Raw genomic sequence first — 23,253 nt, 5'->3', positions numbered from 1 at the left:
ATATATCAGTGTTGTCTTGGTGAGATTTGTGAAAAACAGGGTCCACCTCATGAAGGTACTCATCTAGACTTGAGGATGAACTCAGTTCCAGCAATACTACTCTCCTTTGCTACCTCTCCATTCAGACCCGTATCGTCTCTCTCCATTCTGACCCGTATCATATCTCCACTCAAACCCAATTATCTCTCCATTTGGACCCTTATTATCTCTGCATTATGTCCCTTAACATCTCAATTGGACCTTACGTATTCTGTATAATACTGGCCCAGATCAAATTGTATGTGGCTAAATCCTGGGCACAAAGAGAAGATAATTCTTTAAAGCTGTTGTACACTTTCATAAAACAAGTGATTTCTTCTTAGATGTATTCTTATGTATTGACAATTGTCTTCAAGCAGCTATCACATTCCCCAATTTATGGGGCAAACTAATACTCAGTTTAATCTTTTTTATTTTTATTTCTAAATTAACTTGTGTGTGACTACATGAAAATCCATTCTTGTAATCTTCATTTGGCGAAGTCATAATTTCATGCACCTGTACTAAACTAATGAAATGTATTATAATGGCCATTAACCAGAATAGGTGATTACTGGTTATATTGTAACATTACATTACACATACTGGTTTGTAATGGCAGTGCTGTTTATTTACCTTAAGAGTTCACTTATATAGACTTTAGCCTATTATTGTTCTGTGATTGAATTTAGCCTATTGCCCCTTGATTGTAGGTCTACTGTTGAAAGTAAATATTATGAAAAAAAAAAATAACTGTTAATACTGTGAACTTTATATGGATTTCAGAAGGAAGTGCATTAATATTACGCAACAGTTCATAACATGGTAATGTTATGTGCTAGTTTCAGCAAATAGAAGCATGCATATTTCCTTACGCTAACAGTGTTCAGTATTAGTATTGTTTGGTATTCTAGTTAGGTTATGTATCATACTTGTATACATTTCATAACAAAAAGAGTAGCTTGATCCTTTTGGATATATATATAAGCTGCAGTGAATGATGTGAAAGGCAAAAGACCAAAACTAATATTCCAGACATATTTTATATATATATATATATATATATATATATATATATATATATATATGTTTATGCTACTTTTCTCAGCGGCAACTGGGGGTGCCATCTGAGCAGAGTTTGCAGTTCTTTTTTGTGTCATGGTAGGTTTTGCTCCCACATTCCAGAGACCTCCCAAAAGAGAATTGGTGATCATTCAAATTGCCCATAAGTATGCATACTATGTATGAGTGAATGTGTGTGTGTGTGTGTGTGTGTGTGTGTGTGTGTGTGTGTGTGTGTGTGTGTGTGTGTGTGTGTGTGTGTGTGTGTGCGAGTCTGTGTGTGTGTCTGCAGGGGTGGTTGTTTGCAAACATAAATATATGTGTGCATATGCTTCTGCATTTTGCAGTGGGCTGGTATATATCCGGGATATGTTTCTCTGCTTGGAACATTGAGCACTGGGATAGGCATCACCTTGAAAAACACAAAACTGCATGAATAGGAGGCTTTAAAACACAGACCAGCAACTGGAGGCTCAGTATATGAAAGCTTATTGTTAAGCTCTTTTGTCCATTCAAAAACAAGCTTCTTCAGAACAATGAAATGCAACAATCTACCCCACTAATAATGCTTCACATGTCACACAATCAAATAACTTCCCTCTCTTTTAAAAATATATCACCAATATAATTACAAATATCTGAACACAGCAGTAGTGTTAATGCAATGTTTGTTAATACATACAATTTAGACCTCATAAAAATGCTGTAGCAAAAAGACTAAAAATATTGTAACTAAAATTTATAACTAGAAAATAATATAATTATATTAGGGGATGATTTGTATTGTATTGAAAAACCCAAGCTGGTATCTTCCAGTCTTGCTGCTATCAGCTTAAGTATACTAATTATTCAAGTATTATCATTTAATCCAGGGTAGGGCCCTGCATCCAAATATAATTACCAAACCAATTGTCTCTATTAAATTTTGGTGTCCCAGGGCCCATGTATCTCGAATAATATATTCCATTCCCCCCAAAATTAGAATATTCTATTTTTATACTCTTTTGAATGTTTAAATAAAGCATTTGTCTCTACCTCTGGATATGTCATAAGACTGTACATATAGTCTCTTTCTCAAAGCCCTTTCCATTTGCCTACGTGAAAGGATGGGCACACTTTACAACTTGCTAATTAATCAAGCCCTTACTCATATAAATGTATATAGTTACTAATCTACCCTGTCCATTTAAACATAGATACTCTCTGAATTAGCAATCAGTTTGCATTAATTACAAGCTCCCACATTTGTATGTACAGTTTAGATTCCTATTTACATTAGGATCTATTTTCTTACTACTTTCTAAAATCTCCTTCATATTATTATTACCTATTTTGTAAGCAAAAATGGGGCTATCAGTAAAAATACTCAACATGTCAGCTGAATTTGAGATAAATTACAGTATTTTAATACCTCATTTCTTGTGTGTGTGTGTGTGTGTGTGTGTGTGTGTGTGTGTGTGTCTGTCTGTCTGTTTTCCAGTTTATTCTGTTTTTCTTGTCAACACACATGACATTAAACTCCTACTCTAATAATGGGTGTATATTTTTCCCATCCTACTTCTACATCAGGAGGAAAATTCATACATGCTACTTCAGATAATGAAGTGTGCTACTTGGATGTTAGAACAGAAAGAACAAAGCAAATAAGTTGTTTAAATCAGGGGTATTTCAGAAGCCACCTTTTTCAAACTCATATTTATTTTTCAAGCAAACAACCTAAACATCAAAAAAAAAAAAAAAAAAACAGAACATAGTAAAATGGCAATTTGTTAATATGGCACGTAGGACCTCTTATTATATGGATTTTTTGAAAGGAAGTGAAAATTTAGCAACCATATTTTGTGAAAGGGGATAACCAGAGGAGTTTCTGTGACAAAAATTCATACTGAAGTGCAAAAAGGTTGGAGGAAAATTGTATTCTGTTATTAAGTCAGGGTTTTAGTGTCTCTTCCTTTGACAAGAGTAACAGAATAAATTTGGTAATTTTAAATAGAGAGGAGGGTGGAGGAGAGTGGATTTTGGGAGAGTGAGTAGGGTGTTGGAGATCTCACCCTAGTCCAAAGGACCTCAATTGTCCCCACTGCATGATGGACCTTAAATGGGGGACTCCAGTGACAAGGGACTGGAGGCCTCTGGTCACTCAATAGTTGTAACCAACAGGGTCAATAAATCTTACACCCACTGGAGGAGTTCTTGGATGGGCCGAAGGTGCCTGATCAGCCACATTGTCACCATGATCCCAAAGCTTGTAGCATTTGCCACTATTAAGGTTGCACTATGCCAAGATACCTACAGGACTTGAGCCACCACCCCAGTGCTGTGAAAATGTCCCTGGATGGGGTATAGGGATATGGTGAGCATTCCTTGACCTGAGAGTCATGATTTGGGGCTGCCCTGGGATCTCTGGACTTGTGGAAAAGGGAATATAAAAGGGTGAGAAAGAAAACAATCAATGGAAAATATAAAATGGATAGAGAGGGAGGCAAAGAGAGACACAAATGGAGACAATTAAAGTAGTCCCAGTTTGGTGTTATATATTTTTTTATTTTATTGTCAGTGCTTAGTAAGCATCTAGTAAACAAGTATATTACATGAAATGGTTTACTACATTTTATACTGAGCAATTATGCTGCCTAATAGTATTGCTATTGACTATACTGAGGTTGCTTATTGGATTTGAAGTTCAACATTTCTATTCATATTAGCTTTTATATGTCAAAAAGAATGACACACTCCCTTCCTTTTATTTGCTACAGAATGGAACACAGAATACATGGATGCCCCCTTTATAATAATTTAATAAAATATAATAATTATTTTATGCATATAAGCACCTTTGATTAACCTTTTCAGCTTCCACTGAAAACAGAGAAGACAGAGACTTCTCTGTATTGTAAGAAATCTGCTTCTCGGCAGTTGGATGAAAAAGAAAGGAATGCATTCTTATTTACCTATATTATACCTGTGTACATTGCTGTGGTATAAATTTTTTGTGCAACACAATTTTTTGTAATTTTTTAATTTATTTATTTATTTATTTAGTTACAGTGAAAGCAATCATTAAATAAACAGTAGACCTTCCTAGACTAAATACAAAGTGCTACCTACAACTAACGATTACTCTGTTTATTCACTGACATTTTTTACTTTCCTTTTTTCGCCTTCTTAATTTTGTTTTCTAGAAGAAAATATTGTAGGCTGTAGTGCATTCCTCTAATTTCATACATCGAAAGGTATCAGCGTGGCTGCTGAGGGGTGTAGTAAGGGCTACCAAGTGCTGCTGTGCTCTTATTAGCAAATGTATATAAAGTTAGAAGTTGTCACGTTTAACAGGAAGCTGTTTGCTTAACAGTGTAATCTGAAGTACACTTTGCAGAGCTCACCTGTGTTTTCCTGGCAAAATAGCATCAGGATATGCTGATTCCCTGGTGTATTCTTGTATATCTCTATTGATTTTTTTCATTTTATGTTAAAAAAATGTTTCTACAAGCACAGTAAAGCTATTGTTAATGCCCTTAAGAAAAATTGGAATTTATTCACCTTGGACAAGGCTGTTAGTGAATTGCTTGGTGATGCACCCAGTATTGTTTTCAGAAAAGACTTGTCCTTTAAAAACTTACTAGAGAATAACAACATTTACTCTAGATCCTCTCACCATAAAACTTTAGGGAACTTCAAGTGTGGCATGTGCAAACAATGTCCATACATTTTAACTACCAAAGTGAAGTTCAAAGTAGGAATATGGTGTTTTATGCAAAGGGTCATTTTAATTGTCAGCCCAAAAATGTAGTATACATGGCAAAGTGTTTACAATGCCCTCTGTTCTACATTAGTAAGACCTCTAGAAGATTTTGTGAAAGAATATATGAACATCTTTTTGATATTAAAAAAAGAAAGTCATCTATTGCATTGTATAAACATGTTAGTGCATTTCCTGAACACAAATTTGTGTTTGCCATTACACAGCAGATTTCAATGGACTTACAAGGTAAAATTACACCAGTTCATTTAGATATGTGTGAATTAAAGTGCCAGCTTCGGCTAAATGCTTATACTTATCCAGGGTTGAATGAAAATCTTAATATCAACTGTGTTTTCAAGTTGAAGTACCTAGAGGGTTAACATTACCTACTTAACTGTTATTATTTTAAATGGAAATTTCTTATTGGTCAATGTTTTAACAATATGTCATTAACCAGATGTAATTAGGTCTTTATATTGTTCACATTTTAGTTCATTCTTTGTTCTGATGTTGTCCCTTGACACTTTGGGATGAAAGCGCTTAACGTTGTACATTGAATTTATTTGGAAGTCTATTACTTTTAGTCAATAAACTTTTCAGTTTTTTCCAGTTGTTCTCCTTTGGCACCAGGCTGTTTCAATTTTTTTATCAGTTGCTGTTTCTTAGTTACCATGTTGTGTGCATAGCATCTAAATGGAGGAAAGAGTAAGAATTTGAAAAAGGTGGGGAGATGGCTCATTGGTATAAGAAGTTGTGAGGCTGTTGTCATGCATATGTTGATTGAACGTGGGCATGCCTTAAGCGCAGCTAACTTCAATGGATCTTACTGAAGCTGTAATTAAGCACAACATGCTCAGATTGCCTTTATGTCTAAAAGCAATGACCATGAATACCATACAGAAGTTTGCTGTACTTGCTCCTTTATTTATTGACATTGGATTACCTGGAAAGTCTGACTGAAAAGGTACACATTTTCAGCAGAGGCCTGGACAGAATAGCTCCAAAGTATTACAAAAACATTTTAAGACATTTAAAAAACAATAAGCTTACAATCTTTAAAAATAATAGAAAAACAAAGTTTAAATAATTATACCAAATTAGACATAAAGTGAAAGCATTGCTTAAGAATATATACAACTAAATGCCATTGATATATTTAGAGAAATGTTATCTGTAGAGAAGTTAAAGGTAAGTTAGTATAATACAGGAATTGCAATATGAAATGAGAGAAAAAAACAAGGTTATGACATATTTAGAAAGAGAGTAAGGAAGATAAATTGATAGACATTAGGAAGTGAGTGATGCAGAAAGAGTAAGGAGCTGTAAGGTATGAATAGATAGTTGTTCACATTTAGGGGTATAGTTTATTCTGGGGTTTGAAGAAGAACAGCGACAGATTTTGGCTAGGAGTTCTTTCAGAATAGTTTTAAATGACTGGATGGTATGATATTGACCTGACAGATACAGATAAGGAGTTCCAGGCCTTAGCTGTGTGGTACAAGTGCAAACTATGCCCAGCAGATTTCATAGGTTTGTGGACAGAGAGGAGTTTTTGGTCACTGGATTGTAATGACCGACTGGGAATGTAGTTGTGTAGAATGGTGTGTAGTGCTAGCAAGCAGATGGATGTGGATAATTTTATAGGTGGTAAGAAGCTGTGTATATGCTAGTTGATGGGATAGGTCTAACTAATTTAGGCTTTTTAGTACTATACAGTGGTGGGTTTTAAAAGGGGCATTTGCTGCAAATTTCACCATTCTGTTACAGCATTGTTAGTTTTCATTTTTGTAATGCCTGGAGGTTAGTAAGGATGGCAGTACCATAAAGTAGTGAGGGGAGGAGGTAAGTAGTGGCAAGTGTCATTTTAGTTACAGTGGTGAGAAAGTTTTTAGCTCTGTAAAACCTCCCTAGTTTTTTGTGATTTTCTTTATGCAATTGTGTATATGCAGGTCATATTTAAGCTTATCATCTAGTATCTTCCATAAAATTTTACTTACTTAAGTCATTTCTTTTTAGACTACATGCTTCATACTGAAATTGCTTTTTCAATCAGCCTAATTTGCTTATTGTGCATTTCTTGATAAGGCACAGTACTTGTAATTCCCTTGACACGCCATACATTTCTTCTTAAACTTGGTTTAACAAGTAATTGCACTTACTTCTCTTTTGGAGATGCTTTGCACTTCTTCTAGCATTGCTACATAGATAATTTTGAAACGATTGGAACAGAGTAAGTTTGTGTCTCAGTAAACAAGGTTATCCCTTGTAGAAAGAGTTGCATTGCAAATGTATTGTCTTACAGAGCTGCAGAGATTGAATATTTCATTTCATGATATGTACTTTGCTAACAATGTATACGAGTAATTCAGTTTTACGTACTTGTTTATGACATATTCCATTCATAAGACTAATACAGTTTTACACACTTTTTCATGACATATTTTCATCAACATTGCTAACAATTCATGAGTAACACATCTGTGGATAAAAGAGTACTTACAAATGTATAAGATACATCCTATTTTTATCTATTATGTTACAGTGGCCATGAAACCGTGTCAAACTACTTTGCAGCTAAACTGTGATAAGGGACAAATTATTATCCCCGTGATAAAACATCAAAGGGGGATGTCCCAGGCTGACTCTTTGTCACTAATTTTTTGACTTGACCTTAACCCATTAAGCTGTCTACTTAACAGATTAGATCATGGTTACAATTTGGCTCTAAATTTAAAGACTTCTCATCTTCTTTTTGTGGATAATTTAAAACTGTATAGTTCATTTGATGAGGAACCGAAAGCACAACTGCAAGTGGTCAAAATTTTCTCAGATGATATAAGAATGTCTTTTGGTCTTGATAAATGTGCAAAGCAACCTTTAAAGCAGGAAAGCAGCAGCACCAAGAAAATGTCAGTCTAAGACAAGAATGTGATATAAAGGAATTTGAGCAGCAGGGAGTGTATAAATACTTGGGAACTGATGAAGGATCAATAATAAAAAATGAACAAATGTGAATAAAATTTAGTAAGGCATATTTTAGAATGCTAAAATTAATACTGAAAACAGCCCTGACACTAGGAACAAAGTCCAAGCTATCAACCAATTTGCTCTTCATGTTCTAATTTACAGTTTTGGGGTGATTAACTGACCCCAAAAGGTATTGGATCAGTTGGACAGGAAAATAATAAAAATTCTTCACGCTTATCAAATGATTTATAAAAATCAGTGTATATAAAAGTTATATACTCCCCATTCTGAAGGCAGTATGGGCCTCCTTGAAATTGATTATGTGTATAGATCTACAGTCATAGGACTGCATACATATCTGCTGACCTCACAAGATTTGGGCATAGTGAAAGTTTTAAAACATGAGGATAACTAGTCTAAGATGACTTCCCTGCTTAGTTTAGCAAAATCATATCTGTGTCAAGCAAAAATGAAAATCAAACCAGAAGCAAACAAAAATCAGGTAGCAACTGAATTTGCCAGAAAAAACAAAAGAAAGAATGTAAGAAGAAGGATTGGATGAGAAGGCAAGAAATGTGGAAAAGGCATAAATATAGTTTCAAGTACAGAAAACTCCTGGAACAACCTCATGTTGAGAAGAATCTAATGCAGGAATTGTTAAGGAGAGGTAAATTTAAACTAAAAGGTGAAAGGTTAATACTGGCGGCCCAGGACAGTGGACAATGTTCAAGTTGGTTTACAAAGTCCATTTTAAACAGACAAATGCAGGTTTTGCAAAACATAATTGGAAATAGTCGCACATATTTTTGTTGGGTGTGATATACTAATGGGAGAAGGCGTGTATACGGAAAGGCATAATAATGTGGCAAGACTATTGCATTTGGGATTGTTCCAATGTTATAATATGTAAGTGCTGAGAAGCATTGGAAACATGAGCCACAAAGCATTATAGAAAATGATGAAGTTTATATCACATGGGAGTATCCATTATCAACACTTCAAAAAATAGATGTGAGAAAATCAGATATAGTAGCCAATGAAAAGAAGACTAAAGTAGCAATGATCATTAGTAAGGAGAAACAGGAGGAGCAGGAGACATCTGAAGGAGAAGTAAGTAGCAATGATCATTAGTAAGGAGAAACAGGAGGAGCAGGAGACATCTGAAGGAGAAGTAAGTAGCAATGATCATTAGTAAGGAGAAACAGGAGGAGCAGGAGACATCTGAAGAAGAGGTATGGACAGGGAAAGAAAAATAGATTTAATGTGGTACACTATTTATGCAAAGGAGAAAGCAAAACTAATCAATATAAAAAAACAACACTAGATATCTGAACAGAAATACAGGCAAAAGCATCTGTTTATGGAAAATTTCACAGTACAAAAAATAAGAAAACAGAGAAACGTAGAAAAGATGATTAGTAGTGAAGAAGTTAAAGAAATAGAAATTGAAGTTATGGATTTCCTGTGAAGTGAATGATTTATTGTAGAAAATCCAACTTGAGTAATGCCACAACATGACGGAACAAAGAGTGATAAAATTAGGGAGAAACAGATGGAGTGGGAAACATGTGAAGATGAGTATTGACACAGGAAAGAAAAAGAGATTCAATATGGTGCAATATTTGTGCAATGTAGAAAGCAAAACTAATCAATACAAAAAGCAGCACAAAAGATATCTGAACAGAAATGTAGGTAAAGGCATAAAATATCCCAGTACAAAAAAAGTAGAAAAGAGGACTGGTAATGAAGGCATTAAAGAAATAGAAATTGAAGTTATTGATTTCCTGTGAAGTGAAGGATTTATTGTAAAAAATCCAGCCTAGGTAATGACACAGCATGATGCAACAATGAGTCCCCAAATTAGGGAGAAACAGGTGGAACAGGAAGCATATGATCACTTGCCACATAAAGATACATTGGCGGTTTCAGAAGGAAACCAGTACAAAAGTTCAGTTAGAGTTGCCCAGCAAGGGAAGGAGAAGGAAACAGTGGCAAATGTGACATAGTCAATGTTGTGGAGTGATGCACCAATAAGCTCACATGTGAAAGGGCAACTGATGACACAGGATGCAGCTGTAGAGAATATGTCAAAAGAAGATGTTCTGGAACTTTCTGTAGCATGCCCGCAGGAAAAAGAGAGCAACAAATGTGCCCTTAGTTTAAAAGAAAATGATCTAACGGAAGAGTTGCTTGATGTAATAGAGATGGATAGACATATTAAGATCAATGAAGGAAATAGATTACAGAAAGTAAATAAGATCCAAAAAGTCTGATATAACAGATGAACACAGTAATCAAGACTGTTAACAGAAATTTATGTGATATAACAGAAGTAAGTAGGATATATTTCCTGTGCAGCTAAATTAATAGTAGATAAGGTGTTACCACAAACACACAGAGCAATAACGAAAAGAACGTGAAGAAATCAAATACCATCAAGGGAGCATTGACTAGAGAAAACTGTAAAGCAATTAAGACAAAAAGTGACACTGTTAGAAGAGTGCAGAAGGTAGAGCAGATCAACAAAAATACTTAGAAAGATGGATGTGATAAAAGCAATGCAGACCAGGATCTATCACACACTATTGCAAACAATAAATGAAAGATATCAGCACAGAAAGAAAAATGTAGAAGATATGCAGATAATTAAAAATGAAAAGTGTAAAATAAGCAATTAATTGATGACCCAAAAATGTTTTATAGAGAATTGGGAAACAAAGCAAAAGGAATGAAACACCAACAAAAAAGAAGAAATATGCACATTTTGTAGAAATATCTATGAAGACCTTTTGGAACATAACAAAAATGCTGAATTGTTAGAAGAAGTAAAAGAAGCAGTAAGAATTTCAGATGTGCAGGATATGAAATGGGATGAAGTAATGGCTAGAGAAACTGAAATAAAATTAAGGAAAGTTCCTAATTGGAAAACCTCGCACCCAGAGACAGTACCTAACTTTTTCTAAAAGTATTATCATCTTTACACAAAGTTTTAGCCATGAATAAAAACTAATTATATGCACATCCTGAACAGACACTGTACTGTTAACAACAGGAAGGATGGTTCTCTTCCTTAACAGTGAACCTGCAAGCTATCCTAAAAACTATAGACCAATAACCTGCCTTCCAACAATGTGCAAACTATATACTGGAATTGATGCTGGCAGAGTTTATAGTCATTTAGGACAAAACACATATATGACAATAGAACAAAAGGGTAGAAAAGAAATTCATATTTAACAAAGGATCATTTGTTGCTAAATAAAGTCTTAATGGAGAAATGTAAAAAGGGAAAGAATCTAAGTATGGCATAGATAGATTACAAAAAAGCATATGACAGCATCTCACATTCTTGGATAAAGGGGTGCTTACAGATGTATAAGAGATATCCATTGTTGATTAATTACATTACAGTGGCCATGAAACAGAAGAAAGCTAGTTTGCAGCTAAGCCATGATAATAGACAAATTATTATCCCAGGGATATAAATTCAAAGGGAGATAGTCCAGGGTGACTTTCTCACCACTGCTCTTTTGTCTTGCCCTTAACCCATTAAGCTGTCTACTTAACAGATTAGGTCGTGGTTACCTTTTGGCTCCCAGAAAACAACCAAGTATAAAGACTTATCATCATCTTTTTGGGAATTACTTAAAACTGCATACTTCATCAGGTCAGAAGTTGAAAGCAAGTGGTTAAAACTTTCTCACATGATATAAGAAAGTAATTTGGTTTTGATAAAGGTGTAAAAGCAGCATTTAAACCAGGAAAGCTGCAACACCAACAAAATATTAGTCTGGGACAAGAATGTGATATAAATAAACTTGAGCAGTTAGAAGTGTATAAATATTTGGGAATTGATGAAGTATCAACAATAAAACATGCACAAACGTGAACAAAACTCAGTGAGGAATATTTTAGAAGACTAAAACTAATAAAGAAAACAGCCCTGACATATAGGAACAATGTCCAAGCTATTTGTTCTTAGTGTTCTAACTTACAGTTTTGGGTGATTGATTGGACCCAAAATGTGTTACGTCAGTTGGACAGGAAAACAAGAAAAATGTTTCACACTTATCGAATGATATATATAAAAATCAGTGTACGCCAAGATTATGTATTCCATGCTCTGAAGGAGGTATAGGCCTCAAAACTGATTACATGTATAGATCTGCAGTCGTAGGACTGCATACATACCTGCTGACCTCACCAGATCCAAACATAGTAACATTTTTGAAACATGAAGAAAAGAGTGCAAGATGTTTTTCCTGCTTAGCTTAGCAGAAGCATATAATTGTCAAGCCGGGATGGAAATTAAACAGCAGTAGACAAAAATCAGATAACAATTGAATGTGCCAAAAAACAAAAGAAAGCATATAAGGTGAAGGATCAGATGAGATGACAAGAAATGTGAAAAAGGCAAAAATATTGTGGCAAGTATAGAAAACTCCTGGAACAGCCTCATGTTGATCAGGATTTGATGCAGAATGGTTAAGGGGAGGAGAATTAAAACATATAGGTTTACAAAGTCCATTGAACATGTGGGAGAAACAGATAAATGCAGATTTTATAATACAAAACTGGAAACAGTCACATGTCTTTTTGCTGGGTGGCACACACTCATATGGCAGAGGATCTTCATATGGAAAATCTTAATAATGTGGCAAGACATGCATTGGAGGTTGTGCAAACATTATAATATTGAAGTAATTGAGAAGCTTTGGAAACATGAGCCACAATGCATTTGTGCTGAATCATCTTGACATTTGCAATTTTCTAATAACATTTATGGTTCCAGAGATATGAACATTTTTGAACTGTGAGTTGGTACCTTCCTTTATTTTAAGGCTTAGGCCACACTCATTTGGGAGTTTGAGTATAAACTAAAAAGAGCTCAGCTAGAGGGAATGAGCTGAGTACAGCTAAAATGTATTTGTTTGGTAAACTAATATATATATATATATATATATATATATATATATATACAAAACAGCAACAGCAAGATATCCAGCGTTACCACTACATATAGTAACCTTTTAGCTATATGGGTTGTATCCTGCCTAGGATACAACAACTGGCAAGCATCAGAAAGCTCTGCTTCTCTCCCACACCTTCACTCAAACTGCTGACTGGACAGCCCAGAGGAGGGAAATCAGCAATCAGAGTGAAGAAATCTCTAGTATTTTCTTGTCACTTTGACAGGAAGCAGTTCTCAGGCTCCAAAGGAGCAGCAATTAGCCTTGAAGCTTTATTTCTGCCAGACAGGTCCCCTCAGCGAACACTTCCACACATAAATTGTTGCTCTTTTAAGAAAATAGTTTTAATATTTGTAATACTTGCATACACATTGTGACAACTTACCTGATATTTTTCATTCAGAGTACATTTTGTGGTGCTGCTTTTCTTCTGACAGTATTTTTTTGTGCTGTGCTAATGCTTTTACAGAAAAGGTAACTGTATGGGGCAGTGCAAGCGTGTGTGTGTGTGTGTGTGTGTGTGTGTGTGTGTGTGTGTGTGTGTGTGTGTGAGTGTGTGTTTGGGCATGTGAACACTTACTTAACATCTTATCTTTCAACCAACTCATTCCACCATATCTAATGGCTTTCAGATCTTTTCCTTGACTGCAGCATGGTTTCTTACTCCTATCCTGTTGGCTTTTCTCTTGCTGTAACTAAATTGCAGAAAAAACTAAATAAGGAGCCCTTGCTGCTACCATGAGCTCAGATAGTGCTTCTGACATTGGTGAGTGAAGTGGCAGTGAGTGAACTTGCAGTGGTCAGTTGTTCTCCCTCATGCCACTCACTTTTTTCTCTAGGTTCATCTGGTGTAGTCCATTGAGACACTGAGGACAGGGGGTCAGCTATGTCCTCTTCAGCTGTTCCAGTGTTCATTGCAGGCACAGGAGAACCATCTTCATTGTATTAGGAGACAATCTCGAGAAGGCTTCTTGGGTTAAACAGGGATAGAGACCTAATGATAGAACTGAACTGCTATCTCAGAGTCTGTCTTTTGTCAGACTGTTTCCTGCAAAGAAAAAAATAGAAGGTTAGACATTGATCTTCTGAAGACATGATGTCTGCTATAAAAGATGATTTTCTTACCTTAGTCAGGCAATTATTGTAGGCTGTTAATCCTGGGACTCTTACATTCTTTCCTAACGGACATATCTCTAAAGAAATTCCTGAAGAAAATTTTTCAGAGAAAATTCTGGCATAGACAGAGACAGGGCTATTCTTCTGCAGATTCTCAAGCCTATAACTGATTCTGGGGAAATGTGCTCCTCTCCACTTCTTTTGGAGGAACTTTCTTCTTTCACACTATTTCCAAGATAAATTAAGTATTTTATGGGAGCATGTTGAGGTTCTCTGTGAAATTAGGAGATATATGTTATGTTATGATACAAATGGATATACCTCATTCTACACTCATCCCTCTTATATTGCCAGCCTTGGAGAATGTGTTTAATTCTGCCTTTAGTAACCCAACTCTCAAACCTCAGTCCCAAAAAAGGTGACTCAACTCTATAAAGTACCAAAAAATAAATTTTTGTTTTTCATCTTAGAACAAGTCAACCTGCTATATACTTCTTTGCTAGCTGGTAACAGACTATTAGTCAATAACAACACTTTCCCAGCAGGCAAAGAAGCAAGGTGTTGGACAGATATGGTAAGATAATTTTCTCTTCTTCCATTTTAGCTGATAGAACTCAACTACTAGGAAGATATGTGGAAGTTTATTGTCTTCTGCGCTGACTGTTTGAGGGAATACTCTGCCTTACTTTCTTTAGAGGATAGCTCTTTTCAGAGTCATACTGCTTCTAATCTTTTTCAAGCACCTAAACATGCTTTGAAGAGTGCGTATAATTTTGCACATACTGTGCCTAGGGCCATTGTTACTGCTACAGCTTTGAGGAAATATGTCTGAGTATGTAACTGGAGGTTTGCTGATGAAGTAAAGGCTGAAATTTTTAATTCTGCATCAGAAAAAAGCAGAAAAACAAAATAAGAAATCTTTGCCAACTCAATGAAAATGGAGCAAAAAAAAAATAGAGATGGCAGAATGAAAATTGTTTCAGATGCTTAGATGCTAAAAGAAGGGTTATAATTGGCACTGGATACATATACCTCATTTCAGGGGAATTCCCACCTATTTTTTTTTTTTTTTTTGCAGCTTCTTCATCACTTAGTCAACCTTGGAGCTATAGAGCCAGTGCATTTAGATCAAAGGAGTAAACTCTTCTATTCTAGAATGTTTCTGGTACCTGAGAAAGACCTTTCTTGGATACCAGCTCTAGATCTTTCCTTTCTCAATCTGTATGCAAAAGTACCAAAGTTCAAATTCCTTACCCTTCAAATACTGTTACCACTTGTACATGCTTTGATTTAAAAGATGCTTATCATCACATTCTCATAGCCACAGCTTTCAAGAAATTTCCTAGGTTTTCTGTGTATGGGTGGCATTATCAGTTCTCTGCATCATCCTTTGGGTTATCTACAAGGATATTTACAAAGTGTCTAGCTCATGTGATAGCTCATTGCAGACTGAATGTCTTAAATATATTTCCTTATTTAGATCACTTACTCATCTTTGCAGAGTTTTTTTCCCCAGATGTCGAGTCTAAATCATTAACACTGGTTTCATCTCTTCTTGCCAGTCTGGGATTCCAGATAAATGTTCAGAAAATCAACCTTGACTCGTCACACAGAATTGTGTTTTTGAGCTGTCTTATAGATATTTGTCAGCAGGAAAAGGTGGATGTTTATCTATAAACTTTCCTGGGACTCTCCAGTCAGACTCAGACTTCTGCAAGACAATAGCTGTGGATTCTAAAGTTCATGGTCTCTGTGATTCTCATGATTCCTCTCAACAGGTTACATATTAGAAAAATTCAATTTTTTGTAAAAAACACATGGATCCAACATCTTCATCCTCTGGAATTTCAGATTTCATTACTGGGCTTTATAAAAAAAGGAACTGCACTGGAGGAGACAACAAATATATTCAGGTCTCCACTTTTCTCCCCAGATACCAGCTTAATCTGTAATCACAGATACCTCAGATTTGCCTGGAAAGCAATTCCTATGATGGCAAAGGTGCAAAATCTGAGGGACTCATATGACATGCCAAAACACATAAATGTCAAATAGATGTTGGCTGTGATGCATGCCTTAAAGTCTTTTCATCACAGATGATCCTAAGGAACTCTTAAGGAGATTACAGAAAACAATACAGTGATGTGATGTATAAATAAGTTGTGGGGGCACCAGGTTGTACTCTCTGTGTAGGCTGGCATGATGGCTTGAAAGGTAGCTCTACAGAATTCCTTAACCCCAAAAGGATATTGCATGCTGTCAGAGTAAAATATAGTGACTAACAATCTGAGCAGGACATGGACAGACTTTCACAAAGAAAAAGGGGGTCTGCTAGGAGTTGCTCGACTTGTGGGGAATACCTCAGATAGATCTGTTTGTTTCCTGTCAAAACAGACAACTAAATAAATTCTGCTTTAGGGGTCCTTGCAAGGAAACCTTTAAAACAGATCTATTTTAATTTCCTTGGATGGGAATACTTCTTTATGCATGTCCACCCTTTACACTAATACCCAGGGTAATTCTGAAGATTCTCAAGGGCTGTGAAAACCATTCTGGTGACTTCCCTTTCACCTAGGGCAACACTGGTACTACCTTATAGACTAAACCTGATAGACTTCTTTGAAGCGGTCACCAAATCCGTTTACAAGGGTAAGGTTGTTCACACAGCCTATCTAGATCTTGCCAAGGCTTTCGACCCCCCCCCCTACTCTGGAATTATAGATAAAGTCACTAAACTAGGTATAAATCCGTATGTCACAAGATGGGTTGCCAAATGGCTCACTGACAGAACCCACACTGTGAAAGTAGCAGACTCCAAATCCGACTTCAGACCAGTGACAAGTGGAGTACCACAGGGTTCAGTCCTGGGTCCTCTCCTGTTTGGTATCTACTTCTCTGAAGTACAGGCTAACACAGAAGGTCTTTGGCTAACAAAGTTCACAGATGACTGCAAACTAGGAGCCATAATCGAAACTCCTAACAATGTGGAAATCCTACAAAAGGGCCTCACTGAGACAGATGCCTGGTGTCAAAGCCATGGCCTCAAGCTCAATGCCAAAAAGTGCACTGTCTTCCCCTTTGGTAAAAACTCTGTACCCATGAACTACAACATAGGTGGTAGCATACTTAACATCGAAAGTGTGATAAGAGACCTTGGGACACAGGTGGACAGTAGTCTCTCCTTTGATAATCACATCGCCACAGTAGTCAGGAAATCCTTCTACGTGGCACTCCTCATCAAAAAAAGGTTTCTCATCCAGAAAAAAAGAGGTCATTGTTCCCCTCTACTCATCACTCATTAGACCCATTATAGAGTACAACATCCCTTTTGGTATGTACCTCAGAAGACATCTACAACAACTGGAAAGGCCACAGAAATACCTCACAAAGAGGATTACCGGGCTCAAACAGATGCCCTACGCAGACCGTCTCAAAAAACTCCAGCTTTACTCCATCGCATATCGCCTACTCAGAGGTGGTCTCTGCCTAACATAAAAAGCTATGTCAAACCCAGAGCTGTTGGACATGCTCCACTTAAAGAAATCCCAATCCCTCCGAGCTACACGCTCTAGGGACCTAAACCTTGTCACCACAATAAACATAACATGCCAGAGGGATAGATTCCTGTCCCAGAGACTTTCCATACTCTGGAATAAACTACCTAACTATATCAAACAAAGCTCCTCATTAGCACTCATCAAGAAAAATTTTGATGATTGGATGGGAAATAGGAAATTCACCCCAGGGATCACCTCTGTGGCTCTGCTCGACAGTTGCACAGGAAAATAATTTTCTTGGGTGGCAAAAGCCAGAGTACCTTTTTGGCTGGGCTTGTATAGGCCCCAGGGCCGATAAACTAGTACCTACCTATGAACCTATGAACCTTCATGTGGAATTGGTAAAGGGCAATTACCACAAACTTCCTCACAGACTGGACTAACTGTAGAACACAGGGGGTTTGATTCACCTTAATCTTAAACAACTTCAATTAAATGCCTGGATGATTCGATATTGATTCCTTTTATGCACCTGTGTCATGCGGACATCTAGCAGATTTTAAAGGAGACAAGAAAACCTGCTAATAGGAATTCTTATGCTGGCAATTGGAAATTATTTTCTAGTTGGTGCTTGGCCAATAGCCAGAGTGCCATCATGGAGTATGTACCACTCATTCTGAAGTCATTGTGTGAGTTACCTCCCTCTGGCCTGTCTTACTCCTCTACCAGGGTACATATGGTGGCCATTCTGGCATGTCTTCTTTCTGTTTGGTAAAACAGTTTCTTAAGGGGGTTTCATATCTTAGGCCTCCTAGGAACCAGGTGGCTTCTTCCTGGGATCTTAGCTTTGTGTTGGAAAAATTAACTATGACTACATGCCAACCATCTCACCAGGCAGATTTAAGGTTCACCACATGGAAGACTGTACTCTTTATCACTCTGACATCTTGAAGGTGAGGTCACTCTCCCATTCTCAGGAGCTAATTTGTGCATCTATGGCAAGTAATGTAGGGGAAGGCTCTCCAGTTGCCAATACCAGGAAACTGGAGCAGCTTTCTCAGTCCATTGGAGACCTTACAGCCCTAGTACAGTTACTTTCACAAAAGCTGGATTATTCACAGTGATCTTCACTTTCTACTTTTATCAATGGTGGAGAACTCCCTTTAATTCAATACAATGATACAGGTGGAGCATCTCAGGATGGTAATGTGAATTTAGCCCTGGAAGCTGAGAACTGTAAAACTAGTTTATCAGGTGACCACATGCTTTTATCTACTAACTCTTTTCAAAACAGATTTAATGGTGGTTGATTTGAGACATGAGAAATTGGATGTTCCTCAAGAACAAGTTTGCAATAACAGTTAGCTTATTAGAAATGAGGATTTGGCTAGTGTGGACAACAATAAGGGATTCATTTAATTACCTCTTATTTAAGGTTTACTCACACTATTTTTGAAACTTCTGCTAACTACTTAGGTGTAACTGTATACAAAGATGGAGGCAAATTTAAGTCCAACGTATACAGGAAGCCCACATTCTCAAATTCATATTTGTACTTTTTCAGTTCTCATCTGATGTTTCAAAAAAAGTCCTTGGTCAAAGGGCAATTTGTAAGAATCAGTAGGATGTTTACTGATGATTCAGTACTAAATACGGAATGTGGGCATTTAGTTAATATGTTTATAGACAGAGGGTATCCAAGGAGCTTTGTGGAAAAAATTAAGGACAAAATTCTATCCTTAAGACCCTCTAGGTTTAGATCTATTCTAGGGCAACCAGAATCACTGAGTGATTCACCACTTAGTTCTGATTTTAGAAAAAGTTTTGTTGTTAGCTATCGCCATCTGTGTAATGAGGTTAGGAAGATTATTTTTGAAATATTGGGCAGTTTTTAAGTCATATAAGGCTCTGCCACAACTTTTGGGTGATGAGCCAAGAATAATTTACAAAAAAGGCATGGATTTAAAAAATATCTGTGAGAAACAGCATCCTGCTTGTTCCTGGCCAGTGAAAAGTATAAGAAAACGTGGGCATTGTAACCAATGCCCATTTATGTTAGAAGCAGATGAATTATTTTTGGGACCACCGCATTTAAAAGTTAGATTAGCTAGTGGATGTAACTGTGTATCAAAGGGTGTAATATATATTGCCTGCTGTGACCCCTGTGGTGCATATTATATAGGTAAGACCAAACGGCATTAAGTAAAAGAATTTATTGAGCATGTTTATGAAATGGAGTTTCGACAATCAAATAGGAACCAGAGCTGAAACACCTGATGTTCATAAGGTTCATTTGCATATATCCCATGTGCCTCTGATACAAGAGGTTTGGGCGGTCACTCAGTGGAAATTCTAGCTTTGCTGGAGTTTTCATTTTTGTTTTTACTGATTGGTTTTTAAGTGACCTTCTCACTCATTGTTTTAGTTTGTTGTTTGAGATTTTTTTGCAGTGACTCTAATGATTGTGGACATCAGCTAGGTATAACAGCCCTGTGTTTCTAATGCTTAGTCAAACACTCTGCTTGTGCTGTGCTGACGAGGTCATAACAAGACTGAAATATGCATATCCACAGCTAGTGGGGTTTGGCTTTATTGGCCTGACATTGTCCATTAAAACGATGAAACAAGTCATGGGCATTCAGAATTGCCATTGAGCTAAAACACCTGATGTTCATAAGGTTCACTTGCATATATTCCATGTGCCTCTCTTACAAGAGGTTTGGGAGGTCACTCAGTGGAAGTTCTAGCTTTGCTGGAGTTTTCATTTTTGTTTTTATTGATTGGTTTTTAAGTGACCTTCTCACTCATTGTTTTAGTTTGTTGTTTGAGATTTTTTTGCAGTGACTCTAATGATTGTGGACATCAGCTGGGTATAGCAGCCCTGTGTTTCTAATGCTTAGTCAAACACTCTGCTTGTACTGTGCTGACAAGGTCATAACAAGGCCGAAATATGCAGATCCACAGCTAGTGGGGTTTGGCTTTATTGGCCTGAAATTGTCCATTAAAATGACAAAACAAGTTATGGGCATTCAGAATTGCCATTGAGCTGAAACACCTGATGTTCATAAGGTTCATTTGCATATATCCCATGTGCCTCTGATACAAGAGGCTTGGGAGGTCACTCAGTGGAAGTTCTAGCTTTGCTGGAGTTTTCATTTTTGATAATACTTAAAAAAGGAATAACTAGTACTTATAAAGATGTATAGTTGTTTTTTAGGGAATTAATATCTTTAAGATAGTAGTAAATTAATTGATAAATTAATCTGATCATGTAATTAGATTAATTAAGCTGAGATCTTATATATAGGGTATTTTACTGATTTGATCTCTGTTGGTTCTGATGAAGTCTACGTTTAAAAGGAAGTAGACGAATGTTCTTAACCTTGGATGCTGTTTATAAGAAACTGTGGTATTATCTTGCACTGTGGTTACAATAAATCATAGTTTTACTGTTTATCAGCATCTCTGGCATCTTTGAGCAGCATTTGTTATTAAGTTGTATTGTTACGCTGCTTTTTGCCTTTTGGTTCTGTTTTTGTATCTGCAAGAAGAGTATCTTAGTTGCAAACTCTCACAGTGGTTGAATCCTATCTGGTTTCCATACAGATAGGGTCTCATTAAGAACAAATCCCTCATTTATGCCTAAGGTTGTTTTAGAGTTTTCTTTGAATTAAATAACTGGTCTCCCTGTGTTTTACCCAAATCTTTAGAATCATTGAGAAGGGATTCTACATTCTCTGGACATGCATAGGCAGCTCAGGTGCTATCATGGCAGAACTAAGTCATTTAGAAAAGCTAATTAACTGTTTATTTCTTATGATGGGACAAAAAAAACATGTTTAAGAAGACTATTTCTATGTGGTTCATAGGTTCATAGGTTTATACTAGGCTATCTGCCCTAAGGCATTTATAAGCCTAGCCCAAAGTTTTGTGGCTTACGCCACCCCTTATATGAAAAAATACTGTGCCCATTAGTTTGTTGTGCCTCTGTCCAGCAGTGACACAGAGATGATTCCCGGGGTAAACCTACGATCTCCCATCCACAGGTCAAGATTTCTCTTGAACAGAGCCAGCGAGGTGCTCTGCCTCACATGGACCGGGATTTTATTCCACAGCATAGGGAGTCTCTGAGTGATAAATCTATCCCTCCAGCACATCCTATTTATATCCGTGCTAAGGTTTAAGTCGCTTGCTCTAGTGTCTAGTTGTCCATGACTATTGCCTCTTGTTATGCCCGCTATGGAAAATCAGTTCCAGGCAGTATCAAGGCACATTCTACTAGGACATTGGCATCTACAATGGCATATTAGAAAGGATGACTCTAGAAGCATTCTATAGGCAGTAACTTGGTCCTCTGTATGTACTTTTAGAAAGCATTACAAACTGGATTCCTTTTCCAAGTCCAGCTCTGGCTTTGCTAGGACCTTTTTCTAGGGGCTTCTGGACCCTTATTCTTCCTCCTCCCTGGTTGGATAGGCTTTAAACCCAAAAGTCTGCTGCAGCAGTGAGAATGATGACCATGGTACTGTTGTGTGAGTTGCACTTACTCATAACACTAGATGTTTGAATTCCTCGCTGCCTCAGTAGATGCAGCCTCCCTCCATTCCCCTACTTCTGAATATTGTTTGTGTCGGGATATATAAAGTATATCTTCCCTCTGTATGGGCAGAAAGTCCTAAAGATTTCTGAACTCTGACTACTGATTTCCCTCCTCTGGCTCTCAGAATTAAGATGTGGGAAAGAGCCAGAGCCTTTTGAAGCTGGCCAGTTGTTGTATCCTAGGCAGGATACAACCCATATATATGCAAAAGCCTACTGCAGCAATGAGGAATTCGGACATCTACTGTTAGGACAAGTGCTGCTTACACAACTGTACTTTCATTAAAACACAACACAGGAAGAGATGGTTTAGCTGACATTAAGTACACCTTAATGCGGAACAGCATATTTAAGGATGTAATATTTATTTATTTTTTTTATTTATTCATTAATTTGTTTGTTTGTTTTCAGGGGATTGAAATGATGTACTGCTAACTGCCATGTGGATATCTTCAGGTTTCCCACTCAAAACTATATACAACAGCTGTCTAAAAACAGTCACTCAAATTTAATACAGCCTTCTTTTTCTTTCGGCTTTTTCCCAGTTAGGGGTCACCACAGTGGATCACCTGTCTGCTCATGACCGGCAGTGGAGTTTTACAGTGTCAAGTTTCCAGCCCGGCGCCCAACCTTTCAGTGAAGGCACACACATGCATGCACTTATGACCAGCGCCAATTTATAGTATCCAATCCACCTACAGCATGTCTTTGGGATATGGGAGAAAACTGGAGCACTCGGAGGAAACCCACGCGACCACAGGGAGGACATGCAGACTCTGCACAGAAGGCACCCCAGCCGAGGATCAAACCGGAGAACCTCTTGCTGTGAGGGGGCAATGCTAACCACTGCACCACCACAGCCAGCCTCACATTTTAATGCAGCCTAATTTTCTTTTTTTACTTTTATAATTAATGTGTGTTTTCTGCTTTTTATTGTAATAATAACAATAGTAATAATATTAATAATACATTATTTTGTTACCAATAAATATTTGTCTTTTTTAAATAGGTTTGGGAAATTCTTTGAACTGACTCTTCTTATGCAGAGTTTTGTGATGATAACAGCAATGCTGGCTCTGTTACACTTATGCTGTACAACACAGGCAGCAAATAAAGTCTCTACAAAGAGGCACTTCTTAACAGGTAAGAGATCTCTGCAATAAAATGTCATTAAAGAAGTCAATATTTTAACTATGCACATTATGTTTCTTTGCTGTGTAGTAAGCTTTACTGTGAAATTGCAGTTAATGTGCTTTTTAGGAGACTGGAAGAACTAAGACTA

The 23,253-nt window shown here is 36.9% G+C and overlaps 1 protein-coding gene across 5 annotated transcripts in view; it reads left to right on the top strand.

Annotated features, from left to right (window-relative positions):
- LOC122809611 (solute carrier family 66 member 2-like) overlaps window positions 1-23,253 on the top strand; it is a 1,674,862-nt gene that overhangs the window by 301,202 nt on the left and 1,350,407 nt on the right. For all 5 annotated transcript variants that reach the window (XM_044081238.1, XM_044081237.1, XM_044081240.1 and 2 more), the window contains exon 3: window positions 22,981-23,114. In XM_044081238.1, the coding sequence (XP_043937173.1) occupies window positions 22,981-23,114 (134 nt within the window). The remainder of the gene's footprint in view (window positions 1-22,980; window positions 23,115-23,253) is intronic.

This window comes from Protopterus annectens, chromosome 8.part0 (genome assembly GCF_019279795.1).
Source record: "Protopterus annectens isolate FY-2018-M chromosome 8.part0, PAN1.0, whole genome shotgun sequence".
Taxonomy (NCBI): Eukaryota; Metazoa; Chordata; order Ceratodontiformes; family Protopteridae; genus Protopterus; species Protopterus annectens.
Note: the sequence above shows the minus strand (reverse complement) of the source record. Positions and strands in the feature narration are given on the sequence as shown.